Source organism: Alosa sapidissima, chromosome 7 (genome assembly GCF_018492685.1).
Source record: "Alosa sapidissima isolate fAloSap1 chromosome 7, fAloSap1.pri, whole genome shotgun sequence".
NCBI classification, from domain to species: Eukaryota; Metazoa; Chordata; class Actinopteri; order Clupeiformes; family Clupeidae; genus Alosa; species Alosa sapidissima.
Genome location: NC_055963.1, coordinates 9131004 through 9158421, shown reverse-complemented (window position 1 = coordinate 9158421; position 27418 = coordinate 9131004). Strand labels below are relative to the sequence as shown.

The 27418-nt window shown below is 43.9% G+C and overlaps 4 protein-coding genes across 8 annotated transcripts in view; 3 read left to right on the top strand and 1 right to left on the bottom strand.

Moving 5' to 3' along the window:
- iffo2a (intermediate filament family orphan 2a) overlaps positions 1-21272 on the top strand; it is a 32095-nt gene extending 10823 nt beyond the window's left edge. The window contains exons 2-10 of one of the 3 annotated variants that reach the window (XR_006032733.1): positions 1892-1952; positions 3659-3754; positions 5863-6039; positions 7226-7371; positions 8371-8554; positions 9036-9134; positions 10034-10179; positions 11457-12940; positions 21260-21272. Coding sequence is in view for 2 of the 3 variants with exons in the window: in XM_042097364.1 (XP_041953298.1) it covers positions 1892-1952; positions 3659-3754; positions 5863-6039; positions 7226-7371; positions 8371-8554; positions 9036-9134; positions 10034-10179; positions 11457-11754 (1207 nt within the window). In the remaining variant the exon portion in view is untranslated. Of the gene's footprint in view, positions 1-1891; positions 1953-3658; positions 3755-5862; positions 6040-7225; positions 7372-8370; positions 8555-9035; positions 9135-10033; positions 10180-11456; positions 13937-21259 lie in introns of those variants that run through there. The other 2 variants (XM_042097366.1, XM_042097364.1) reach the window with 2 other exon arrangements.
- LOC121713270 (taste receptor type 1 member 1) lies at positions 15381-20443 on the top strand. The gene is made up of 6 exons (XM_042097780.1): positions 15381-15589; positions 15786-16071; positions 16317-17075; positions 17248-17457; positions 18266-18386; positions 18736-20443. The coding sequence occupies exons 1-6, from the start codon at positions 15381-15383 to the stop codon at positions 19659-19661; spliced, it is 2511 nt and encodes an 836-aa protein (XP_041953714.1). The 3' UTR covers positions 19662-20443.
- A 185-nt stretch (positions 21273-21457) lies between the features above and the next one.
- On the top strand, positions 21458-22815 carry LOC121713090 (transcription factor HES-5-like). The gene is made up of 2 exons (XM_042097399.1): positions 21458-21549; positions 21656-22815. Exons 1-2 carry the CDS (start codon positions 21475-21477, stop codon positions 22100-22102), a joined length of 522 nt encoding a protein of 173 aa, XP_041953333.1. The 5' UTR covers positions 21458-21474; the 3' UTR covers positions 22103-22815.
- Positions 22816-24691: 1876 nt separating this feature from the next.
- LOC121713089 (transcription factor HES-5-like) lies at positions 24692-27086 on the bottom strand. 3 transcript variants are annotated; one of them, XM_042097396.1, is made up of 3 exons: positions 26709-27086; positions 25950-26061; positions 24692-25825 (listed from the first exon to the last, which is right to left on the bottom strand). In XM_042097396.1, exons 1-3 carry the CDS (start codon positions 26735-26737, stop codon positions 25394-25396), a joined length of 573 nt encoding a protein of 190 aa, XP_041953330.1. In that variant the 5' UTR covers positions 26738-27086; the 3' UTR covers positions 24692-25393. The 3 variants fall into 3 exon arrangements, with proteins under 3 accessions (XP_041953330.1, XP_041953332.1, XP_041953331.1); XM_042097398.1 differs by having other exon boundaries at positions 25950-26150; positions 26709-27085; XM_042097397.1 differs by having other exon boundaries at positions 25950-26150; positions 26701-27084.
- Between the last annotated feature and the right edge of the window lie 332 nt (positions 27087-27418).

Below are 27418 nucleotides of genomic sequence, written 5' to 3'. Positions count from 1 at the left end.
GGGGAGGAAGAGGGAGTCCCAGCCCCCACACCCCCCCGTTCACACAACACACATGTCCACCTCATGCCTCTCTCTCTCTATCTCTATCTCTATCTCTATCTCTATCTCTATCTCTATCTCTATCTCTATCTCTCTCTCTCTCTCTCTCTCTCTCTCTCTCTCGTACTCTCTCTCTCTCTCTCTCTCTCTCTCGTACTCTCTCTCTCTCTCTCTCTCCCCCTCTCTCTTTCTCTCCCTCACTATCTCTCGCTATCTCTATAAGGATTCAAATGCCTGACATCTCTATCATAGGGATATAAACCTTGTAATCTATGTAAACTCTAAAATGGATAGCTTTGTCAACATGAAACCAAAAGTCTTGATCGGACTTCAGCATAGCTGATTTGTTTTATTATACCCTTTGATCTGATTTCCATACTAAAGATAAATTGTGTACCTTCTATATCAGTCTCCCCAGCATTTTGCAAATCATTAGCTAACAATGCTTTTGCTTCACAGTGGATACCTCTTAATCTACCAAGAGGAACGCTAACGTAGCTAACAGTCCTTTATAAATGACCCCCTGTCAGCACTTGCTTATTGGTGTACTTGGCAAGTCTGGTCCTAGTGGGCTTTAACAATCCATCCCCACAAACACGCAGGCTCCCCAAGACTGACCAGAGACCAGTTGTAATCCTATGGTGCACGAGAGAAATGAATAGATAGAGATCTTCCAGTAATAAGCTTAGCAGAGCAGTGAGGGTGAACCCGTCACCAGTGACTGCTCCTAGTCTTTCACTGGAGCAGACAGACCAGACCCCTACTGGGCAAAAAATTGTGTCTGCTGCAGAGACCACAGGTTGGGGCTTTGACCGAGTTGAGTCCTTAAGAGTCCTCTAAGAAGACCATTGTATGATTTTATTCATTTTTGTCTTTTACATTTGTTGATAACACACTGCAGCTTATTGAAATGGGGCATACTGTAGGCACCCAAGGCAAAATCTGGGCACTGAGTCAAAATTCACTTTTGCTGAATGAAATTAAATATAGCCGATCTGCCTTGCCAACTGTGGGAAAGCTAGCCGTCCTGATTCTGCCAGTTCAGTATGTATTGCTGCTGCTAGCCTACTGATGTCTGCCACCATGAAAAGGAAGTGATGTATTACTTCTTTATAGGAAGTGACCTCACCATCCCACCCATGTGGTTGTTGCCAGGATGGATCTTGCCTGACGTAGTCAGGAGCACACTGAGAAAGATGCCTTTTCCTTGATTACACAACAGTGAAGCTCATGTTAAATCACTGTCGCAGTTAAGAACCTTGCCACCACCACTGCCACAAGAACATGGAGTCTAGCGCAGCATGACCTTCAGCCTGACAACACCAGACAAAAGAGAACGACTCAAATTAATTGAACTGAGTAGTGGCTCAGAGATGCCGAGACCCCTTCAGTTTTATGAAGTTGTTGACGTGGTTTGTTGTGTTCTTACGCTGCCATGGCAATCGCGAGTAAGGCCTTGTGTTTTCCATTCACAGTAAGGAAGAGAAGGACTGTTTGTGCCCTGGTCCCTTGTCATTCTAAGCTGCCTCATTTGTTTCATTGCACTCTGATCTGTTTCCAGGTATACACTAGCTCACTGATACACTAGCTCACTGATACACTCTGAAATGTGGTCTGGAGAGAGCCACAAGAGAGAAATTCACCGAAATTGTCTGAAAAGATGCTACAGGAACTAAACAGTTACAACACAAAGTTTTTGAGACAGATATGTGTGAAATGAATGATTAATGCAAAATCTTTAATCAGATGTTCACATTTTTGAGAGCAATGTTTTATTGTATGTTTAATGACTCTCTCTGTCTCTCTCTCTCTCTCTCTCTCTCTCTCTCTCTCTCTCTCTGTGTCTTCACAGATGGGAGGAAGAGTTGTCCAAACGACAGCAGATGGAGTCTATGGTGGAGACTTTGCAGGAGGTGAGGCCATCCATCTCTCCGTCCATATATCTCTCAGTGACTATTCTTCTGTCACACATTCATTCTCCTCTCATCAATCTCATTTGAATCCAGTTATGTTGCTTTGCATATTGCTCATATTCCACAGACCACATCCTCTTATAACCCCATTAGTTTTGACCTGTGCAACATATTTACAACACTTTTGAATATAATATTTATAACACATTTGAATAAACAAATATTTGTACCTAACCCCAAAACCGATAACCGCCCACACTCTGGACGCAAATTCATGTGACCAACATGAACAATCAATCTTCTTTTACATGGTAGTTAAAAAGAAATGTGACTTAAATTCAGTTTATGGTTATGGTATATTCCAGGTACTTTTTTCCAAAGCGACATTATATGAACATTATATGCAAACCAGTTTACCTTGCAAGGTGTGAGGTGCTCGCACACCCACATATTATGAGGGTTGCCGGTTCGAAACCCGACCAGTAGGCACGGCTGAAGTGCCCTTGAGCAAGGCACCTAACCCCTGTGGGAAGCCGTGGCCTACTGGTTAGCACTTCGGACCTGTAACCGGAGGGTTGCCGGCTCGAACCCCGACCAGTAGGCTGAAGTGCCCTTGAGCAAGGCACCTAACCCCTCACTGCTCCCCGAGCGCCGCTGTTGATGCAGGCAGCTCACTGCATCGGGATTAGTGTGTGCTTCACCTCACTGTGTGCTGTGTGTGTTTCACTAATTCACGAATTGGGATAAATGCAGAGACCAAATTTCCCTCACGGCATCAAAAGAGTATATATACTTATTGACCCTCACTAAAGCATCATGGCCTAAAGTATCAATGGCAGGCAGCCTCTCTGCCTCCAGTGTGTCAGCTGCGTTAACCTGTCTTTTCATTTCGTTGGCCATGTTAACAGGTTAGAGCAGCGTGCCACACTGCCTGAGTGACAGTTCAACAGCTCGAGCTGCGCTGAAAACATGCGCTTGCTAGAAATAGGACCGGCGCCTATTTTTCACTTGACACACAAGCGTGTTGAATAAACAAATATTTGTTTATTCAAAAGAGGCCGTGAAGAGATGTTTTTAATGGCCACTGGGACTGGCCACAGCAGCAGTGCACCAGAGACGTTTCTGGTATGAATGCTCACATAAAACGCGACGCAGCAGAGACGGAACACAGGCGGAATGCACACGCCACGTCGACGGTCTGAATCGGCCATTAGAGCTGCTGCTGACTGTGGATCAATGCACTTTACTGTAGCCCCCTTATCAGCCTCTGGGTCAGCAGGACTGTAAGAAGCGGTTTTGAGTGGCTGCTAAACGACATCGCATTCCTGGGTTGCGTTTAAGGAAGTGGCCAGTTTTATTTATGGCGCATAGCTGTCCAATGTCCACACGGAAATGGGGTCAATGGTGCCGAGTGGTGACAGGGGTCTTACTATAGATGCTACAAGTTCATATGAGGTAAAAGAAGTAATGTTTGACATTTAGGTAAATGAAAATCAAATAGAAACAATTAAGCAAAATGCTTTTTTATAGAGGATAGCTAGGATATTATGAATGAGTGGGGGCTACACTCTTGATGATGCAGATGACTTTCCAAAGAAGAATGAAGATAAAGATAAAGAAGATAAATTGGCCTTTTTTTCCTTTTGATGATTTGTCCTCAAATGCCCTCCCCCCATTAATGCTCTGCATCTCCCACTCTCCCACAGAATGCCCATGAGTCGGACTCCATCCAGACGGAGCTCACCGAGAAGGTTGAGCATCTTAAATCGGAGCTGGTGGTCTTCAAGAGCCTCATGACAGATGTGAGTATCCTCCTTCTATATTCCTCCATGACCAGGCTTTATTGGTCTCTCTCTCTCTCTCTCTCTCTCTTCCTCTCTCTCTCTTTCTCCCTCTCTCTCTCTCCCTCTCTCTCCCTTCCTCTCCCTCTCTCTCTCTCTCCCTCTTTTTCTCTCTCTCTCCCTCCCTCCCCCCCCCCTCTCTCCCTCTCTCCCTTCCTCTCCCTTTCTCTCTCCCTCTCTCTTTCTCTCTCTCCCTCCCTCCCCCCCTCTCTCTTCCCCTCTCTATCTCTCTCTCTCTCTCTCTCTCTCTCTCTCTCTCTCTCTCTCTCTCTCTCTCTCTCTCTCTCTCTCTCTCTCTCTACCTCCCCCTCTATCTTTTCTCTGCATCAGCACGAGCGCACGCATAGGGTTTCACCGCTCCCTCAGAGGGACTCAGGAATGCTTGAAATGTTTGTCCAAGAGCATCCATTTCACATGCAAAATAACTCACATGCAGATGTACGGTTATCTGGAAACGGTGACGTTGTTTGCTAGGAATAACACGCCGCCTCTTGTTTGATGGCCTGAGGCGCATTTTAGCATCAACGAGGGAAGATTAGCGATAAACAAATGAACAGCAAAATGACCCAGTAGTCAAGGTCTGCACACATGCTTATTGTTCACTTGTGGTCAGTGGACTTGGCTCCTCGCTTTCTCTCCATCGTAAAGCACAGCTGTGGACCAGCCGCTCCCTGGTTTATGAGCCGGAGCAGGAATGCCTGGGCAGTGTTGCCGTGAACAGAGTTACAGAGTCAAGAGAAAGGGACTACACTGACCCCTCGGCTGAATAGCTATCCTTCTCCAGCCACGCCCTGATGAGTGTTTAACTCTTTACGGCTCCCTGTGGGGCCTGGGCCTCTGAAGAAAAGCCATCTGTCTAGTCACCGCAGTTTGAGCCGTAGCAGCTTGACACAAAGTGACAAAGAGCTTCTAGTGCTGTTCCACCTGTTTTAGTGAAACTGTGAACTTTGACCCATCATGGCTGTGTGTGTGCATGATGTGTGTGTATATGTGGTCTATTTGTTGTCACTCATGCTAAAGGATCTTCCACAGCGAAAGTTATGGCTCGCTAGGGCCACCCGTTTAAGTCCAGTAGAGGTCGCCAGGAGAATCGTCGAGCTGAAAGTAAGACGTCAACAGTGCCTCGACTCATTTGACAACCCCCCACCCAAAATGACATGCAAAACTAGTGTGGACCAGTTCACAGTATACACCCTTGCACAATGGAGACGCATACATCCACAGTCTACTGTACAGATGTGATGGCCCCCGAGCAAGGGTGTTCCTACACCCATGGGAAATGATGATGTTTCATAGCCATCTATCTGCCTGGTGTCTGCTCAAAAGCACGTGTTTTTCCCCTCCATCACTGACAGACACCACACGGGTCACGTGACCTTGAGCATTTCTGAATCCTGTTCCACATTAGCGAGCAGAACACCCCACCTCCCCACACTAAAGGCTTCATGTGCTCGTACATTATGTCTCCCAGTGAGACATAATGCGATGGTTTGTTTGTGCGTGTGTGTGTGTGGCCGAGACATCTCACCTCATGATGCTGTTTCAAAGGACCCACAACTGAGCTAATCCGGCTTGTGATGAGTGCTGAGGGCTTTTCAAACAGTGCTGTAATGGCAGACACAGTGTTTGAAGTGGTTTCACCTGCTGCTTTGTGTCCTGCTGATGCCATTGCTTCAGTCTGTGAGGTACAGTCTGTTCATAGCATGGGCAGTGGCTACAGACAATGTCCCTTTCATTTGCCCATTTATTTGAAGTCATTTATTTATCTATTTTTTTTTTTTTTTTTTTTTGCAATCAGGACTTTCTCTCTTCTTGTGTAAGAACCGCTAAAGAGCACAATGCTTCAGAGGTTCTTCTTCAGACCCTTAGCTGTAGCAGACTTCATCTCCTGTGGTTCCACAGTACCTGTCCTGATTGTGAAATGGGCTACCATAAGAACATCCCACTGATTATGCTGACTGTTGTGGCTTCTTACTGTAAGACTATTTTAGGAACACTTTGATTTACAGTGGTGTAACCCCATCAGTTCTCGTCTAACATGCGTTCCTTTTCCTTCATTTTTTTAATAGCAAATGTCCGACCTGGACACTAAAATCCAGGAGAAGGCGATGAAGGTGGACATGGACATCTGCAGACGCATCGACATCACCGCTAAGCTGTGTGACGTGGCCCAGCAGAGGAATTCCCAGGACATGACCAGGATGTTCCACGTCGGCCCCACCAGGGCCCCTCCTGACCAGAGCAAGGTACACTGACCACAGACCAGTTCAAAACCACTGGAGATACTCAGTATAGTGCAGAATCAGACTTGAGCATAGTGCTCTACAAAATGTCAAATAAACAAAAATGTTTGTTTGTTTGTTAGTTTGTCCCCAAGTTACCATTAGCTCATTTTTTTTTTTTTTTTTCTGTGGCATCCAGAATGCCTTAGGAATGCACGTTTATTTGTGTAGTTGAAAGGGTCTATTCAGAGAGGCAAGGGACGGGTCCCGAACCAAATCACTGAAGGGTGCATGACAAGTTACTAAGAAGGGATAGTCATAGCTCTACAAGTAGACAGTTGTGCCAGACAGTGTTCAGTTTGAGCAATGCACCTCTGTGTGGCATGATTGGAGGGTCCTTGAGAAAAGGACTTTTTTATTATCGGGCAATTCCATGGAAAATCAAGTTTTTTGTAACATCCATAATGCCAATAAAATGTGATGGTATGTGATGTGAATGATAACATGAAATTTGAGCATTTGCTAATTTTGGCTGAAGAATGTACATGAGAAAAAATGCACAAAAAATGAATTATCATTCACATCATACAAATGCCAAGGCATTTCACTGGCGTTATGGATGTGACAAAAAGTCAATTTTCCGTGGAATTGCCCATATTATTTGGTAATGCTGCCTTACGCTTCAAAATGGATTGATAACTAAAGAATGTACTCTAATTATAAGCATCAGTCACGTTGGCAAAGATTCCATGGATGTTATGTTGTTGCAGCGTTTTTTTTAAGCGTGCGTCTTGTATTCATTATGTAAGTACCAATAGGCAGTTTCAGTGCAGTTATGTGAGATCCAAGACAATTTCGCAATTGCAAATCGCAAAATCATGTGATCCTTCTCCAAATCATTGTGTGTGTCTTTGTGTGTGTGTGTGTGTGTATGTATGTGTGTGTGTGCGCGCATGTGTATGTGTGTGTGTGTGTGTGTGTGTGTGTGTGTGTGTGTGTATGTGTGTGTGTGCGCGTGTGTGTATGTGTGTGTGTGCGCATGTGTGTGTGTGTGTGTGTGTGCGCATGTGTGTGTGTATGTATGTGTGTGTGTATGTGTGTGTGTGTGTATGTGTGTGTGTATGTGTGTGTGTGTGTGTGTGTCTTTGTGTGTGTGTGTATGTATGTGTGTGTGTGTGTGTGTGTGTGTGTCTTTGTGTGTGTGTTTCAGGGGGCTGTGGTATGTAGGAGAAAGGAGCCCAAGCCTGGGTCTGATGAGGAGGTCCCTGAGCTGGAGCCGGAGGTCCCTCTGCCTGAGGAGGAGGTGCCTGGCTCCCTGAACATCACGGACGAGATGAAACGCATGCTCAACCAGTTGTGAGTCCACACTCTGCACACACATGTGTTTCATTACATTAGCATTACAAAGAGTACAACATGAACATCATAAACATACTATGGGTCTGGTGTTGGCATTTCTGTAGAATTCCTTGGTTTAAAACATGAAAGTTGAATCATTATCACACGAGTTGTTCCAATACCCTCAAGACAGGTAACTGTCTACAATGTTTGCTCTCTGTCTGTAGGGGGTCAATGAGTTGTCTGTAGTGCAATTGTAGAATTGTTGTGCCATCATGTGGTCATGAGGGGTAATTGCATATTTTGGTGCTGACCAATGACTGGCAACATTGGTGCTGAATTTTACATCAGATTTTCATTGACTCCATAGAATCTCTCCACCAGCGTAGATATTTGTTGCATATCTGTACATATCCCCCCCAATAAACAGCACATTCTCATGAGGAAGCTTCTCCAACACACATATTGCACACTGCCCTCTCCCCACATACACAGCACACTATCCCATCTCCCTTGTCATCCCCCCAACACACACACCAAGACCCCTGGCAGTTGGGTTAGCCCCTTGAGCCGTGGATCTGCCCAAGGTTTCTTCCTTGGTAAGGGAGTTTTTCCTTGCCCCTGTTGCTCTTGGGTGCTCCTTGTTGGTGCCCCCCCCCCCCCCACACACACACACAATCCCAATCCTCCCCCACCTCTCTTAGCCCTTGCCACTTAATCTACTAAACCCCTCTTCTACTGTGCTTTTTACCCCTTTAGGGTAAAGGATACAAGGATATAAACTTCCTTGTATCTGTCCCCTGTCTCGTGTTTGTGTCTATACTTTGGTGATCTGTCTTCCTGTTCCCTTTCTGTTGTCCTGTAATCTCTCTCTCTCTCTCTCTCTGTCAAAGAACCTTTGTATTTGTTTACCTTTTGTGTGTGTGTGTGTGTGTGTGTGTTATTTCCTCTCTTCCTCCTCTCCTCCTTTTCTTCCCATTCTCTCTATCTCTCCGTGTTCCTCTCTCTGACATGCAGAAGTGTTTCAGATAATTCCTTTGTTGCCAGGCGGGAGACGTTTGAATTTGACGACGACTGCGACAGTCTGGCCTGGGAGGAGACTGAGGATACGCTGCTGCTGTGGGATGACTTCTGCAACTACAGCTCCCCTGTCCCGGCCGCTGCTATGGCCTGCAATGGTCATGGAGACGCCCCAGACACAGTAAGTGAGACGTTACTAAGAGAGTAGGTATATTATTTACCTTAAAGGGACGTTACAAAGAAAGTAGGTATATTGTTTACCTTAAAGGGACATTACTAAGAGAGTAGGTATATTATTTACCTTAAAGGGACATTACTAAGAGAGTAGGTATATTATTTATCTTAAAGGGACTTAATAAGAGACTAGGTATATTATTTAGGAAAAGGAACTCCAGGAAATTGCGCCATCCATTTATCGATTAAGCCAATATTGTTTTTCATAGATCATAGATCCCCATGGACATGACTAGTGGCTAACTCTTCCCTGTCACAGACATTTCGCTGGTTAACTGATACCAGTGATTAAAATGGTATTTTTCTGATCACTGAAATTGACTAAAAGTCCATATTGTGTTTGTGAGGTCTCTAGTGCATTTGTATGGGTAGAACATACAGTAGCTTTGCTCTATGGTTTTAAACAACGTGTTTTTTTTTTCTCCTAGGTGTCCACTGATGCAAGCCTTGGCAGTTTGATTGATGAGACCGAAACGCTGTTCAAGGACAGAGAGAAGGAATACCATGAGACCATTGGACAGATTGAGGTGAGTGCAGCTCCTTTATTGTTAGTGCATCCATGTTGGAAGTGTGATCCGATATGGTGATGTGCTTGAATTAATGTGTCCAGTCCTCAGAGAGTCATAAGGATCATGTAGAGCATTCTGGCACATTTTCTTTAAGCTCCCACAAGAACCCATGAGAAGCTAGCCTGGGTGAACCCAGACAGACCTGTTAGCAAATTTGAATATGCTCTTTAGGTCACTCAGGAAGTTCAGAAAGGGGCATCAATGGGATCCTTTCCAAATGAGCAGGTTCGTCTGGGTTCAGCCAGGCTAATGAGAAGCAGGCATGTGCACACAATGTCTTCTGGCATGCTGTGAAATAGGACACACAGGAACATGCATGGAAAGCCAATTCAAACAAGAGTTATCAGTTGTATCTGCATGGGTGTCTCGGAGATGGTGGTTTGTAAAGATGCCCTGTGATCACAAACGCATTAAGCGGGATTAGCACATGTGAATCTCCACACAGTGAGATATAGAGACTAACTAATAAGGAAGACACTGCCATTACTAAGTGTACTGTACATGTACTTACTACAACACTAGTCTAGCCACTCTGCCATATTAGAGTGAATGCATGGGTGTCTCAGAGGATATGGTTTGCAAAGAGTCCCTGTCATCATCAACACAGTTAGTGGGATTAGTGTGAATCTCCACACAGTGAGATATAGCAACTGTGGCTAAGACAATGCCATTACCAAGTAAGCACACATGTGCTTGTCAGCACTCTGCCGTTCTAGTGAACGCCAGCTCTGACCATTAAAATACTATGACTGTGTGCAAAATGACTACAACATTTGAAGAACCCATAAAAGGATGAACAGATTATCTAACATACATCTAACACTCATCTCTCCATCCCATTCCCTGTCCGTCCTCAGCTGGAGTTGGCCACAGCCAAGAACGATATGAATCGGCACCTGCACGAGTACATGGAGATGTGCAGCATGAAGCGCGGGCTGGATGTGCAGATGGAAACATGCAGGAGACTAATCAAGGGGTCTGAGCCCAATGGGGCCAACGGCAGGTGTGTGCAGTGGACAAGGGTGGACTGGGGGTTCTGCAGGGGGGGGGGGGTGTATTTACATTTATTTTTATTTTTTTAAGTAAATTTTTTTGGCCTTTTATGCCTTTAATTGACAGGATAGTAGAGAATGACAGGAAGTGAGTGGGAGAGAGAGTCGGGTGGGATCCGGAAAGGACCACGGGGCGGGAATCGAACCCGGGTCACCGGTGTACGGTGCAGGTGCCCCAGCCAGTTGCACCACGGCTGGGGCCTGTATTTACATTTCTACCAAGATGTGTGCGGTCATGTGCTGTGACATACATTTAAATAGACACTTAGGCGGGGATCACACTGACCAGCGGCAAGCGGCAGGTTTCCTATTGTTCTCTAGGGTTCGGCAGCGGAACGGTGGCAGCGCTAGCGTTATGCTAGCGTTGACCAAGCTGAGCATTGAACTCGGTTCAACTTTCAAAGCACAACGCTAGCGTATTCAATTGTCAGTTTAGGCAAACCGTTTGTGTTGCTTAGGAACGATAGATAGAATTTATTATGGTCTGAGCGTTGCGTTACGCTACGCTTGCCGCTGGCCAATGTGATCCCCACCTTACACATGCATAGTCAATCATCTTTTATCCATGGGCAAGGTGGAGCAGTGGTACCCTGGAAATCCAGAGTTCTCGCGAGAGCACAATGGAATTGTCTCTGTGAGACACTCTGGCAATGAGCAATGATGCACGTTACTTTTCCCCCTTGAATCCCGGGGAACCAACTAAACTGATTAAGAAAGTGCTGCAATGTTGGAGGACAGTAAATATTGGTCGTAGTGTTATCCGACTGCGTCGAAGTCCGAAATCATTAAGTAAACATGTCTAGTGTTATCCAATTGTGTGCAGTGAGATTTTTGAATGCATGCTTGTTGCCGCCCCTCGAGTTGGGCCATTACATTGTTCGTGGCCAGACCCTTAATCTTTCTAGATTACCAAGGTCTGGATTTTCCAGGCTAGAGCAGTGGTGCCCGGGATGCGATTCCCAAACCTTCCATTTGGCGAGTCTATGTCACTTTGGATAAAAGCGCTCTGCTAAATACCAGTCAACTTTAACCATTGAAAACAAGATAAGAAAAGAGAGCAAGATTGAGTTTTAGTAGTATCTAATTTATAGACTTTCTTCCCCAGAGAGATTAAATCTGTTTGAAATGTCAGTTATCATGTGAACCATGTAATGAAGCACTTCACTTCAATACAGTGTGATTGCACAGTGTTACTGTATAACTGTAGCGTTCGTTGTCACTGCTGCAGGAGTTCTCCCTCGTTCAGCTCTGTAGCCAGCAGCGACTCCGGGAACACCGACGACATCCAGGACGAACTGGAGAAAGACGGAGACAGAGACGTCGAGAAAGAGGGAGAAAAAGACGGGGGGGGAAATGGAGAGAGTGATGGACAGAGAAATGGTGCCCAGGAAGGAGCGACCGCGGAGGGAGAGAACCCAAACGGAAGTGGACAGACAGAGACGGACACAGAGACGCCGAAGGAGGAGGAGGAGGAGGAGGAGGAGGAAAAGAAGGGTCAAACAGATGAGGACGCGAGCAGCAGCTGATGCCTCTAACCATATCCACCTTCCACAACTCAGTATCCAAAACCTTTATCTCTATTTTTTCACAGGACTTCAAAGGAGTCTTACTGACTCCTAAATGCAAGTGTTGGTGCTTTAAAAAAAGAATGATAAAGAAACTCTTTGGGAACAGATTGAATCTCCTGCTTCAGAGGCTTACAACAGGCTAAAGGCAGACGAGATGGTGTTTCAGCTGCAGGCTCCTTCTCACCTGCAGTGCAATGGCATGGCGACACGCACACACACACACACACACACACCATTCACTCCTCTGGGGTTGCCATTATGGGCCAGTTAACATAAACAAAGAATGTCCGACACAGTACGACACCGTCATTGTCAGTCAAAGCAAGACACCTTTGGCATAATGTTTTGACATTGACTTTGACAGGTGTGAATCACCCATGCAGAGAACATCTAGTGATGGTGTGCGGAACGTCCTTCTTTTGTGTTCACCTTTGTTTGGTGTACGCATTGTAAGCTGAACCATACTGGCAGCTCAACACACATCAGAGTTACAGTCACTGTTAATAAACCGTTCACTATCACCTGTAAAGAGATCTGCTATGGCTACCTGACTATCTGGTAGGCACCCATCCCAGTCACCTGTAATGTGAAATGTTGAAGGCCAATTCAGCCATTTCATACAAAACACATTCAAGACAATCCTGTCCATATCAAGTTCTTAATTCAGAAAAAAAAAATACAATAATCAGGGGATGCTCTCAAAAAAAGGCTCTGTTTTGAGCCGTGTTGCCATGGAAGCGCTAGGTGTGTCCGTGCTGTCGTGTGCTAATGTGTTCAGCACTCTGACCTGTAGCAGTGCCGCACCCATTCTGGTGCGGCTGCCATCGCTGAACTAAAGAAGCAGTAACACTGTGTACCAAGTACTATGCAATAAGCTTGCCTTATTTTGAAACTAACTTTTCCTGTCAGTGTAAATTCTGTCTCTTTTGTTGCCGGGCAGATTTTTGTTCTGCATTTGTTAACAGAAATGCCTTTTTAAGATGTAGACTTCTCTGTTATGGGATTACGGCCATGAACTGGAAAAGACTCATGTCAGAAGATCTTCATTCTAAAGTTAAGCCCACTGTGCCTACTAATGCCCACGTATACTCCTCTATCTCCGATTTCAATAGCCTTTTAATTTCTGCACATTATAGCTTATTTGGTTGTGTTCTTTACACACCTGCTTTACTTATGTTGAATGTGTTGCTCACATTATTTCATAACAATGTGATTGCTTCATAACAATGTGATTACAATTTTCATCAAATCATGGTTCTGAATGTTATAATCAGTATGTTGTCATATGTGATGAATTCTGTCAAGTCCTAGTATTTCTGGGATATGGTTAATAATTTAGCATTACTAGTATAGCATTTTGGCTATAGTTGCCAGTGTACATTTTTATAGCAATCTAGTTTACACCATAAAATGATTTTTTTAATAAGAATTGGAAGGATCCCTGCTATCTGTTTTGTCTTCATGAACAGGCTTTCAAAAAATGACCTCTTCTCCTTTACTGTAGGCTTATTTAAATCTTTAAATCTTTTTAAATGATTTCCTGTGCCTAACAGTAAATGTTATTTTTAGTCTTCTCTTATTAATTCAGTCTTATCTGCCTGCCTGCACTGTGGCAATCAGGCATGGGAGCAGTTTAAAAAGGGAACTCAGCAGCACTGCAAGATGTCGATTCTCATTTGTTTTTTGCGGTGTCTGGTTGCGTATAGACACACATACCTTATGTGTATTTATGTTTTTAAAGGGCTGCCCAGCTTACTGCAGTATGCTTGCATTCAGCTGCAACTTCAGGGGTTTGGTCACTGGAGAAAAATCAAAACAACCTCTGAGGGTATTTTCTAGAATTCTAAAGAATATTAGCCATTCCATTTCTGTCTTCAGCTGAGTTGTCTTTGACCAAGTGTCCTTGACACTGTACTGTTTTATTTCCAAATCTGTACAAAATAGAAAGTTGCCTTTCCTTTGTAATGTAATAATAGAGAGTGAAAAGGGAGAACATATTATAAATAAATATGTGACTAAGACATTAAGTATGGAGGAGCATGGCTTTGTGATTTGTTTTGAGAATGTCATATGGCAAGAGTTGCCCTCTTTCAGTCTGTTTTGACAGGGTTTTAATAAAATGGTATTTGCTTCTCCATTCTCTCTGTGTATATTTTGACTCATTTACAAAGAGAAGCACTGTGAAACATATGAACATACTGTTTATGAGTAGCTGGCAGAATAGAGCAAGCCTCATTACTAATCTTAAGAAATATTAATTCTGCCCATCAAAGCTCCTTATGACCACTAGAGGGCACCACACTACATTCATGCACTGCCCCACACTCAGAGATTGGGTCTGGGCCTGCATGGGCCTGTCTGTCTGCCAATGAATGCTAATGATGTCAGTCTTTTTTCTGATTGACCTCACAGTTCAAATATAAACAAATTGTTACATTTATTGTTACATTAAAACTTGGAAAGGTAAGGAGACAAAGGAGAAAAAAAGTATTTTATTTTATTAATTAGTTTGAGCTGTGTTAAAGAGAAACCAAGCACTTCTAAAGTTTAAAATAACCCTTGTGTCAGAAACCAAAAACTATATCAGTGTAGACAGGTCATATACATATTTTAATAAAATATTCTGAACCCCACAAACACCACTGTATATTAAATAATGGGGAAATATATGTGTTTTTCATAACACAGAACACATGAAATGTGCATCCATCACCATACCCTTCCAGTGGGCTTTGGAAAGAAGAATTGTGGTCATTTGTTTAGAATCATCTAGTTTGTCACCATCATATAATTACACAACACATAGGCTACATGACATTTGCATCTGTCTTCTTTTGGACAGGCTTAGGAGAGTACACTGTGGTCTTTTGTTTCCTTGAAAGCCTCTGAAATGGCAGCATAATCAGGCAAATAGGCTTTGGTGGTTAGAAAAGCTGTGACATGTGGTGATCGCATGTGCAGTAACAAAACACAAACCCAAATAACAGGGGTTTCAAATGACATCATTTGGTTAGCAGATGGCCTGAGGTTAATACTATCTCTGACATGATAGTATCAATTACCAGTGTTTTAACAAGTCTGTTCATGAAGTATAATTGGTAGTGAAAGCACTGAATGGTTGAATCATGAGAAAATATAGAACATGTGCATGAATTTGTTGCATGAAATAATCATTTTCATGGACTTGAATAACGTTTTAGAACTTGATTTCTTAAATCTATATCCATTTTATTCCAAAAAAGAAATTCCTTAATTAAGGATTAATTAAAAAAAACTATGGTAATAGCTAAAAGATAATAGCTTTCCCTTTCAAGGATTTTTTTTCAACAGCCACACTGATGCAGATGTGCAGTAGATAGCCTTTTTAACAAGGGCTATTTAGTTCACTTAGTTGTCTCCATGTGGCAAGACAAACAAATAGGCCCATGCAAATGTATCTCCATGAGATGTATGATGCAAATCGGTTCTCACTCATCTGTGTGGAGAGTAAGATAAGCAGCTGTGAATCCTCCTGGGGTGCATAAATCCCATTAAGATACCTCCCGTGAGACCCACAAATGAGAACATCGACGCTCCTGATGAACATGAGAACATCGACGCTCCTGATGAACATGAGTCCAGCGACGCTCCTGATTCCTCTGCTGATCCCCCCGACCCTCTGGCTGTCTCTCTGTAGCCTAGCGGACGGTGAGGGACTTCAGCTTGTGGGAGACTACTACATCGCAGGGTTGTTTCCTCTCCATAATACGGACGCTGGCGTCTCCGGCCAGCCCTATTTGAGAGACTGCAAAGAGTAAGTTCTCATGAAGGGACAGGGTCAGTGATTTATTATGCTGGTAGAAATGGACTTTTGATGGCTCCCTCTGTCTATTGTCTTCTGACAGAATAACTAGATTTTTAAGCTTTTAAAACCTTTAATTGTACAAATAAGTTATTTATTTGTTATTTTTACGATGCTGTCACTTGCCATTTGTAAAATGTCATTTTAGAGGGCTTTCAAACAAACATGGGTACCACTTACTGCAAGCCATGAGATTTGCTGTGGAGGAGATCAACAACAACACAAGCCTCAACCTTCTGCCTGGAGTCACATTAGGGTACCAGACCTATGACACATGCTCCCGGTCGGCCAGCACACTAGCCACGCTGGACCTCCTGATACAACAGTCCAACGGGACGCAGCCCGGACAGAGGGCGGTGGCTGTGGTCGGGCCCGACAGCAGCAGCTATAGCTTCACTCCAGCCGCAGCGCTGGGTGCCTACCTGGTGCCACAGGTGAGGCTCTGGAATGTTCCACTGAGATTACTGTAGGCCTACTCTTCTGTGTGACCTGTGCAGCTGATGCAATGAAACTTTTTCTCCTTTGAAACATTTTATGAATGTGTTCATTTTTTTGCCGCTCCTTCACCTTGTCTTACTCCTTTATTAAAACTCATATTTAAATCTCATTATTATTATTATTATTATTATTATTATTATTATTATTATGTAATATTATTATTACCAATCTCCATTTTCAGATATCTTATGAAGCTTCAAATGAAATGCTGAGTAACAAAGTCCTGTACCCTGCGTTCTTCCGCACCATTCCAAGTGACAAAAAACAGGTGAATGCGATGATACAGATTCTTGTCAAATTCAACTGGACCTGGGTCGCTATTCTTGGCAGTGACAATGAGTACGGCCTACAGGGCATGCAGAGTTTGTCAGAGCAGGCCTCAGACTACGGGATCTGTGTCGCTTATCAGGGGGTCATACCAGGCTACAGTAAAGACACCAAAGAACACATGAGAGACATAGTCCAAAACATCATCAAAACAAAAGTGAACACCATAGTGGTTTTCTCCAGCAAGAGGATAGTCAGCGGCTTCTTCCCGTTCGTCATTGAACAGAACGTCACGGACAAAGTGTGGATAGGAACCGAGGACTGGTCAGTGGTGACGTTAGTGTCGGCCATACCCGGCATCCAGTCCATCGGGACTGTCCTGGGTGTGTCATTGAAATACTCACCCCTGTCTGGTTTCAGTGATTTCGAGAAGCGGTCTCTTTTGATGCTCAACAATAGCCAGGGTTTGAATGCCAAGGAGACCCTGAGTGTAAGTTGTTTGCAGGACACAGACCTCCTGACCATGGCGTCTCAGAACTACCCGTTGCTGAGTTACGACATCATCTCGTCCTTTAATGTGTACAAAGCTGTGTACGCCATAGCACACGCACTGCACAAGACCCTTGGGTGTAACACAGGCGGATGCCAACACACAGAGGTAGAACCGTGGGAGGTCAGTCAATGCTTCAAAGATGGTTGGTTGTTTGGGGTATTTTGAATTTCAGATACGCAAGCCAGGACCACACATTCTAGGAGTGTGATGATTCAGTGAGAGTTTTGGATAATTTCATCATTGTGGTCCAACACCTGATATCGTATTTAACGTTTTCTGCTGAATTTGACAGGTTTGGAAAATGCTGAAAACTGTCAGGTTCTCTGTCAGGAACACATCGGTGTATTTTGATGAGAATGGTGACCCCCCTACTAGCTATGACATTGTCGCCTGGGTCTGGGTGGGGGAACAGTGGACTTTGCATGTGGTCGGGGACTACAGCCCAGATCCACCTGCTCTGTGGATCGATTCAACCCAGGTACCATGGAGGACCGGTGGGACGGTGTGTATTCATATGATGTTTAATCTAAAGTGCACAATTGCTTCAATTTTGTCACTATAAAAATGTTTTTAGTCTGCCATTTGCAAATTTGGAGTTTTGTTCCTTAGCCTTTGATATATTAGTAAATTACTACATGATGAAGAGCGTATAAGCTCGAAACGTTACACACTGGTTGTAGTGACAGCTTTTAAGCGGACACTTCTGAGAGCGGATAACTCCGGACAACGCGTGTCTTAGAATATAGAGTAATTTATTAATTCACTTATCGTCAAAATACAAACAAAAGCCTCTATCGCATTCACGCGGTTGAAAAATGGTTTGCCACTTCCGCTCTACCTGGCCACAGGTGTCCCAGCCCTAGCTATCTGTCAATCAGACGGGCAGACGCCACTCTTAATTGGCCATGCAGACAGTTTTAACACGTAAATATATGTACATTTAAACCATATTCGTCAAAATTATAAACCATATTTCATGAACATAAATATTATCTTAATGTCAATGGATTTTCATCAATATTAATAATTTAAATGATTTTACAAACATAAATATCAAAACGGCTCCAACACTGGTAAAAGTCAATACAAATTCCTGATGGGAGCAAGTGTGTGGACATTCCACCCTTTTTTTCCTTTTGATAGCCTAGCACTTTTTGTCCAGCACCTGCCTTGGATGTGCGCACCAACAAACTGCTTTTAAGTTACTACATGTACATTAACTAGTATATTGGATTTGACTGATGGACTGATGTGGGAGCAGATCTATATGTATTCATGCTCATAAAAATCGTGATTAAAATCCCTCTTAGGTGCCCACGTCGGTGTGCTCCCCTCAGTGTCCCGAGGGCCATCGGAAGCTACTGACTGGACAGCATAAGTGCTGCTTTGACTGCATGGCATGTCCCGCTGGCACGTTCCTCAACAAAACTGGTAGGCAAATGTCCCTGGTGGCCTGATGAATCTCTTTCAGTCCGTCCGCTACCTGTTCAGTAGGTGTCATATTTGGGTATCCCGTGGATCCACTAGTATCTTCTGTGCATTAACTGTGATGCTGGACTGTCGCTGATAAAAAAACAGAAAGGTTTGTCTCAGTAGATGTTATATTGTGTGTGGTATACTTGTGGTACATATGTGTCATGAGTAATAAAGGCCGCCAAATAGCCAGATCATAGCGTGTTGAATGTATAAATATGTTGTGTTGTACATGAATGTCCTCACACTGTGATGTGAATGACCTTTGACCTTTGATGTGAAAGTGTATTTCGGACTGCTTCCCCAGGCACCACCAACTGCCAGGACTGTGAGTTGGATCAGTGGTCAGTGGCAAAAAGTGAGGAGTGCCTGGCACGGACAGTGATGTACCTGCCATGGGAGCACCCCTTGGGCATCGCCCTGCTCCTGCTGCTGGCCGTCACCTTGCTGCTCACGCTGGGCACGGCCCTGGTCTTCCTGCTGCACCTGGGCACGCCCGTGGTCAAGTCGGCCGGTGGCAAGATGTGCCTGGTGATGCTGCTGTCGCTCACGGTCGCCGCGTCCAGTGCCCTGTGCCACTTCGGCCACCCGAGCAAGCTCGGCTGCCTGCTCAAACAGCCACTGTTCGTCTGCGGCATCACCGTCTGCCTGTCCTGCATCACCGTCCGAGCCCTCCAAGTGGTCTGCATCTTTAAGTGGTCCTCCAAGCTGCCCCGCTCCTACGAGACCTGGTCCAAGAGCCACGGCCCTGAGGCGCTGATTGGCATGGTCTCGGCCTCGGTGCTTCTCATCTCCGTGCTGCGCATCGTCCTGGATCCTTCGCTCCCCGTCTACGACCACGACTTCTACTTTGACAAGACCGTAGAGGAGTGCAGCAAAACCATGTCAGCTGGGGCCTTCGCAGAGATGGTCTATGTAGTTATACTCAGTGTCCTCTGTTTCTGCCTTAGCTATATGGGCAAAGACCTGCCAGCCAATTACAATGAGGCCAAGTGTGTGACCTTCTGCCTGATGATGTACATGGTGTCCTGGGTCTCGTTCATCACCTTCTACAGCATCAACAGAGAGATCTATGCAGTGGCTATGCATGTGGGTGTTATACTCGTGAGCGTGCTAGGAATTCTAGGTGGCTATTTCCTGCCCAAGGTGTACATTATTTTAATCAAGCCACAAATGAACACCACCGCCCACTTCCAAAACTGTATTCAAATGTACACCATGACTAAACAGTGACTAAGCAGGTTTGGCATACCAATAGAGCAGTGACACAAAATGGTAGGTAATGTAATCCATTACAATATTTGCATTAGTTTAGTCGATATAGTAATGTATTATATTTATGAACAGCATAAAACTATATTTAGTCAAATGTACTCCTGTAAAAATTATCCAGCCTTACACATTTGTGTTATACTGCACTCCAGTGGTCAGATGAAAAAGAGCACCTTGAGGCAGCTGCAACATTGTTCAAAGACTATGTGCTATTCAAACATTTTATGGCTATTGTATAGGTACTTTTCTCTTTCCTTAGGCTATTTGAACACATTAAAGTCTTCACATAGTGAATGGGTACAGCCTAAAATGCTGGTGCTGTTGATCATTCAATTATAAAGTTTTAAACTGGGTCACAAAGGGGGATTATCTAAACCTGCTTGATTAGCAAGAGCATAATACATTTGGTCAAAACAAGCTCTATCTGTTGCAAAGAGAGAAAACGCAACACAACCCTGAGCGGCAGCTGGCTGTGTGAATGTCTTTTTTCCTAAGTCTGTTGGGCATATGCCCTCTTGTGTGGAAGAAAAGGTGGCAGTTATGTGGGCAGGCCTGAAAGCGGTTTGCTGGCACGGGTTGGGTTTTTAAGGCGGCAATTGCCCGGGCATGTGTGCCCATGTTTTTGATAATAGGCAAAACCTGAGAAAGGGGTTTAATGAAGCAGCTGGGTAAATCTAGCTCTTGCTCAGCTCCAAACAGATGTCCAAAATCCTGTTGTTGTTTTTTTTCTTCTGTTTTGTAGTGTAATGTGTGCGATAAACAAATTAATTTTGAAGGTAACCAATAATATGTATAGTTGTGTGTATAGTTATTATTCCAATAAAAATGCATGTAACATGACATTAAGTAATGGTCTTCAAAACACCATCCCAACTCCTCCCTCTCCCCCTTTTCTCTCTTTTCATCTAAACTCTTTCCCCCCTCCACACCCTCTCTCTCTCTCACACACACACACACACAATCAAGAGTGGGAGCCAGTGAAGCCGATAAAAGGGGCTTTTGTTGTTGGGGAGGTCAACTCCATTGATTCGGGAACGTGTGAGTTGGTCGGCGGATGCGTTTCCCACACTGGCCCTCCATTCACTGCCTAATATTCTCAGAGGGGAGGGGCAACGGGCGTGTGCCCTAGGAGGAGTGGCTGGATAATTGTGTGTCATCAACATTACCCCAAAAAGAACATCTGTGCTACTGGTCAACGTGTGCTTTTTAGAGAGGGCAAGAAAACAAAAAATACAACAGCTCCATATCAGAGAGTTATAAAAGAAAACACAAAAAAATCAAACTGCTTTACAAAACAACAAAAAAACTAAAGAAACATGACAGATAACAAAGATGGATTTTTTCTTACTGTATTACAAATGAGATTATATTCATCTTTAAATACAATGAGATATTGGTCTCATTATATGATACATAATATTCATCAAACATTTAGAAATCAAATTAGCAGGTGATGAAAAAGTCAGGTAAAGATGCCGATCTCACTGTGCTCACGTGTCCCTCCTGTGATCTTGGGAACTCTCTCATTATTGAACCAAATAGGCGGTTGACCATAGCAGTATTGATTTCTGCCCCATCCTCCTCCACCCTCCCCACCCCAACCCCCTCTGGGATATTGATTCAACCCACTGGTGTCAGAGTGTGGGAAACCTAGCCCAGGACAGGCCACATGGCTTTGTAATGGTAATGAAGGGCTATAAATACGGACCTCCTTCACAGAGAGATCCCACTTCTCACTCAACAGCCAGGGAGAACAGGTCTGCTCACAGAAGACATGGCACCCTACACAGCCACTCTCTCCATACCTACATATGACAGCCTGAGCCTCACTGACAAGGACAGAATAAAAGTAAGTTTGTTTCAGAAGCCTAAGTAAATGTTCTTATTTCGCAGATATGTTCAGTTATTTTTAAGTTGCTGCAGTTTCTAACCAAAGCTTCTACTTCTTTTCTCAGTTAAGGAAACCCTTAGTGGAGAAGATGCGCAGAGATCGCATCAACACCTGCATAGAGCAGCTCAAGTCCCTGCTGGAGAAGGAGTTCCAGAGCCAGGACCCAAACGCCAAGCTGGAGAAGGCCGACATCCTGGAGATGACGGTCAGCTTCCTGCGGCGGCAGCGGCATCCTGGGCCTGTGCAGAGTCAGAGGGACTATAAGGAGGGCTACTCCCAGTGCTGGAGGGAGTCCATGCAGTTCCTCAACGCCAGCTCCAGCAGAGGAGTGCCTTTCAGGGAACACCACATCAGCCCTCAGAGAGCCCCTCAGGACCTCTCCTCTTCATCCTCTTCATCCTCGTCCTCCTCCTTCCCGTCCGCCTCGTCTCCTGTCACCTCCAAACAGAGCTCAGTCAGCATCATCCACCATGCTGGGAGCAAGAGGCCTGTTTGGAGGCCGTGGCAGTAATGCCCACAGACACTAATACAACTAAACCTGAGGGATGTTGTGTGTCTCTCAAAAGTGTTGGAGAAGTTTTATTTCCACTTGTCTAATTTCTAATCTAATGTTATAGTTTCTCATCATATTGATGGACAAATGTTACAGAAAGATGCTTTGGTTTTTTTCAGAGGAGTCTTGTGTACATATCTAAGATAATTCAGTTCCTAGTTGAAGTTGCAGATATTTTAGTGATTCTAACATCTAATCAACAATCAGTTTATCTTGTAGAAGTAGCATTGATTTCCAATGTCTGCATCTTTGGAAGCAGCTGACTCCTGTGGAGTTCATTGTATACTTTTCTGATCTACAAATTGGTATAGTATTGGCATGTATTTTGAGAAATTTTCTCATTTTTGAATAGCCTTTTACCATATGTTCAAATCAAAAGTGTATGTATGTATGTGATATGTACAAAAATGGTGGCACATGTGATTGTGCCCCTCTTAATTTTAATGTGGACAGCATTCACTATAATCATGTTGTTTATATGAATGATTTACTGTAAACTGTGAAGTACAATCAAATTATTGTACATGCCAGTGCAATGGTACTGTTTTGTAACAGCTGATTAATTGGATTACATTGTATGTCAATCCCATGCATTTCCATGAAAGCAAAATTATCACCTGAGAACACTTCAGACGAAGAAGTAATTAATTATTAAAAAAATAACTTCAATATTACTTAAATATGTGTTCTTCATTATCGGCACTATCCCACACTTTGGAATGCACCACTATTCTCATATGTTAAGATTAGTCTCCAAGCCAAAGCAGCTGCCACTTGCATAGGAACAAAGAAGTTCTCATACTGTATACGCATCCATGGAACACAGTTATGTAGTTGACAAACAAGCTGATAGTTGACAATTAATTCAATTTTCAATTTATTGTGCTTATATAGCGCCAAAACATTACACATATATCATGGCGCTTTATAGAATGTAGGCAATCAGAGAAAAAGAAAAGAGGGAGAAAAGAAAAGGAAGAAAGAAAGAAAGAAGGCCCATGGGTAACAGGGGCGAGGAAAAACTCCCTAGAATTGGAGATACATATAGGAAGAAACCTCGAGCAGATCCACGACTCAAGGGCCTGACCCATCTGCCTAGGGTCAATACGGACAGTAAGGTCTGTAAACAATGACAAATGCATATGACAGTCAGGTGGGGAGAATAGGAAAGTTATAAGAGGATGATTACGTATCCGGTATGATAAAGCATTAATCATGATTTAGTGAGAGAAAGTGCGATAGTCCGGTGTCGGAATTGTCCAGGAAAGAAAGTTGTCAGGGGGAAAGAGGTGGGTCAGCAGACAGGCCAGAATCCGGGCAGAGTTGTCATAGGCAGGTGATAGGGCTGTACGGGCCAGGAATCCAGGTAGGGGGACAGTAATACAGCAGTCAAAGATGGGACTTCAGGTGGGATGGGTAAGAGGAGGGCCAGGCACACGGATGGTTGATGACCGGTGATGATATACCTCACAAGTGAGGTACAATAAGGGGGGAAGAAAGAGAAATGTAGAATGAGTTAGTATTACTTGAAATCAATGTGGTTAATGTCAATAAGTGATCAGTGGTGCTATATATATTGTTACAGTAAATCATAGTGAGAATGGGCAAGAGAGGGAGAGTTGAGAGAAAGAGAGAAGGGGAGAGAGAAGGGGAGAGAGGAGAGTGGAGGGGGTTGTACGGCATGGCACATGAGAAGTCCATGACAGCACTATGCTATAGCAGCATAACTAAGGCATGGTGAGGGGTAGTCGACACCAGCGCAGGTATGGTCAATGACCAACATCGCACGCACGACTGGGGTGCCAGTCACACGAGGACTCAGCAGGGTCGTCCATTCCAATCCCCGAGATGGGTGAAGTTCCACACCGCACCATACCTAACTATGGGAGGCAGTAAAGAGGTATGTTTTAAGTCTAGACTTAAAAATAGGGAGGGTGTCTGCTAATCGAATTGAGGAAGGGAGATTATTCCAGAGGAGGGGTGCCCGATATCTGAAAGCTCTGCCACCTACTGTAGTTTTTGAGATTCTTGGAATTACAAGAAGGCCAGTATTCTGTGATTGTAGCGGTCTGAGTGGGTTATATGGGACTAGGAGATCTTTAATATATTCTGGTGCCTGGCCATTAATGGCTTTGTACGTTACAAGTAATATTTTGAAGTCAATGCGACTTTTAACAGGCAGCCAGTGTAGAGATGCCAGGATGGGGGAAATATGTTCATATTTTTTAGTTCTAGTGAGTGTGCGAGCAGCTGCATTTTGTATAAGCTGTCTTTAGACAGGTGTTATTGCAGCCAGCATATAGAGCATTGCAATAATCAATCCTATCAATAATCAATTATTTAGCTATAGTTTATAGTTTACACCAGACTAGCCTTACTTACAAATTGATCAGACACTGAGATGTGTAACTCTAACAAAAGTGTTGCAAATCTACAAATCTAATCTGGTAAATCTACACATTAGTTCATTACAAAACCCCGTTTGTCCCTTTTTAAGCTTGGACTGCATATTGCAACATAACAAATATACATCCTTACACAAACCCATTATTTAAAAGAATAATGTTTATTAATACAAGAAACAGAACAAATAAGAGCTTTAGGTATACATCACATAATAAAACCAAATCTATATTCAAACAGTAGATATGGCCTACAAAACAAAAACAGCTGGTCCCACAATCAGAAGTGTCACACTTGATTGAAGACCTGATTTGGACATTTCTAACTCAGGCATTGGCAGCTGCCCACTGTGCCGAGTCATCAGGAGTGTTAAGCCTGATGTGCAGGCAGGCAGGCAGTTTTGGTCAATATGTAACAAGCCAAACACACTGCTAGCTGGTCAGACACAAGGACATTTCAGTACAAAGAGAAATATTCTCAGAAAAAGCCCTGCAATAACAATTCATATGTCTGATAAGTACACAGTAAACTCCACTGGAGTCGTCAAAACATGCAGACATTATACAAAACAACCATCAACAACCATTTGAACACAAAATGAAATTCTCAATGGACATTAGAAAATGTTAAACATGTACATAGGCACTACTTTAAGAGCAATTTAAAGAATGGAAGGAGTCCTTCACTTAATAGATATGGTAATTTCACTTACAAACAACATAAGGACATCAGAGTACTTGTCCATCAATATGATGAGAAACTAACATATTAGATGAGTGGAAATAAAACTTCTCCAACACTTTTGAGAGACACACAACATCCCTCAGGTTTAGTCGTCTGTGGGCATTAGTGCCACGGCCTCCAAACAGGCCTCTTGCTCCCAGCATGGTGGATGACGCTGACTGAGCTCTGTTTGGAGGTGACAGGAGACAAGGTGGACGGGAAGGAGGAGGACGAGGAGGACGAGGATGAAGAGGAGAGGCACTCCTCTGGAGGATGTTCCCTGAAAGGCACTCCTCTGCTGGAGCTGGCGTTGAGGAACTGCACGGACTCCCTCCAGCACTGGGAGTAGCCCTCCTTATAGTCCCTCTGACTCTGCACAGGCCCAGGATGCCGCTGCCGCCGCAGGAAGCTGACCGTCATCTCCAGTATGTCGGCCTTCTCCAGCTTGGCGTTTGGGTCCTGGCTCTGGACCTTCTTCTCCAGCAGGGACTTGAGCTGCTCAATGCAGGTGTTGATGCGATCTCTGCGCATCTTCTCCACTAAGGGTTTTCTTAACTGAGGAAAATAATAATAAAAATAGGTCAGAACTATGTTCTAACAAGTAAAACTTTACAATTTGCACAAAATACAACCAGACAACACAAGATAAGCACACTCTTTGCTGGTGGAAAAAACTTACTTTGAATCTGTTCTTGTCAGACAGATCCAGATTGTGATAGGCAGGAAGGGCAGCAGTGTAGGGCGCCATGTCTTCTGTTCTCTGTGATGGCGATGTGAGAAATGGGAACTCTCTGATGGAACCCCACAGTATTTATAGGTAGGCATTACCATTACAAAGACATTTGGCTTCTTTTCCCACACTCTCACGCCAGTGGGCTGGCTGGTGACAACAAAGGGAGACATCACTTTTATGGTTAAGAGGCCTGAAGTTGTACAATCCAGGAGAAAGTTTCCCAAGGTATCAACAACTTTGGCCACTAGTAATTCCATGAGAATTCAGCAGTCACACCTGCTCTCGTGAAAACTTTGTTTTAAGACACTTGCATGTAACATTCTATTATGGCCTACTGCCTTACAGTCGAGCAACCTGACCTTTTGTACACTTACTGGTGAGAATGCATCCCAGCCCAGAGTGTACTTTTCAGAAACACACACACACACACACACACAACCACACATCTGATTATATATTTCTGTATTTGACAGTCCACATAACCACTCTGAAGGCCTTTTCAGGCAGTTTTCATTGTGAAATATACGTGGTCATTGTTTCAGTATGAATAGTAGACTACAAATAAATAATAGAAATTAATTTGAAAATGTTTGAAACCAACAGTTGCAGAATAAAGCATGCCTATTGCAGATATACAATGACAATATCTAGCTGTTAACATGACAGTGGGCAACGTCAACTTAAAAGCCAGACTCACGTTCACACCTATTTAGAAGGTAGGTGTGAGGACACATGGACACACCAAAACAGTCTGAGAAAATCCGTTGGTCTTTGAACCTCCTCTGGTACAAAGACTCTCACAAATGAGGTGTTAGGAAGACACGCGACAGCAGTTTACAACCGAGTTATTGCATCGTCTTCCTTCCTTGTCCAAGTGGCACACACGCACGTTTCCTTAAAAGCATTTCCAGGTGAGCACTAATGAGGCGTGGGCTATTCGACGTTGAATTAATTTACAAGTCTAGGCGCATGCCGATTCTCTGCGGATGAGGTAAGTAACGTTAGCCTATAGTCTACAAAAGACATATTATCCCCAGGCTATCCTACCACTCGTTCACCAATTCCTAAGTCAGTTACTGTTTCTATATTTTCTTGCTGCTACAACGGAATGTCTGTAATAACATAACTGCAGTTGTAGGCCTACTGCAAATAATTTCTGCAAAACTGAGGTTTTTTAAATTTTTTGCCACTTGAAGTAAGCCTAATGCAGTTATTTTTCGGTAAGGGAAGGTGTTGTTTCCCTGGCTGAAGAAGTCTAAGTTACATAACAGGCTATTAGGCCTACTACGTCTTCGACCTTTTTGTTAATAAGTAGGCTAGTCCATGTGATTAATGTATGATGGCCTACCACCCTCCCTCCACTTACTTTCTTGACATTCTTCCTGCGGCTGCCGTTCACACGGTCGTGCTCCTGT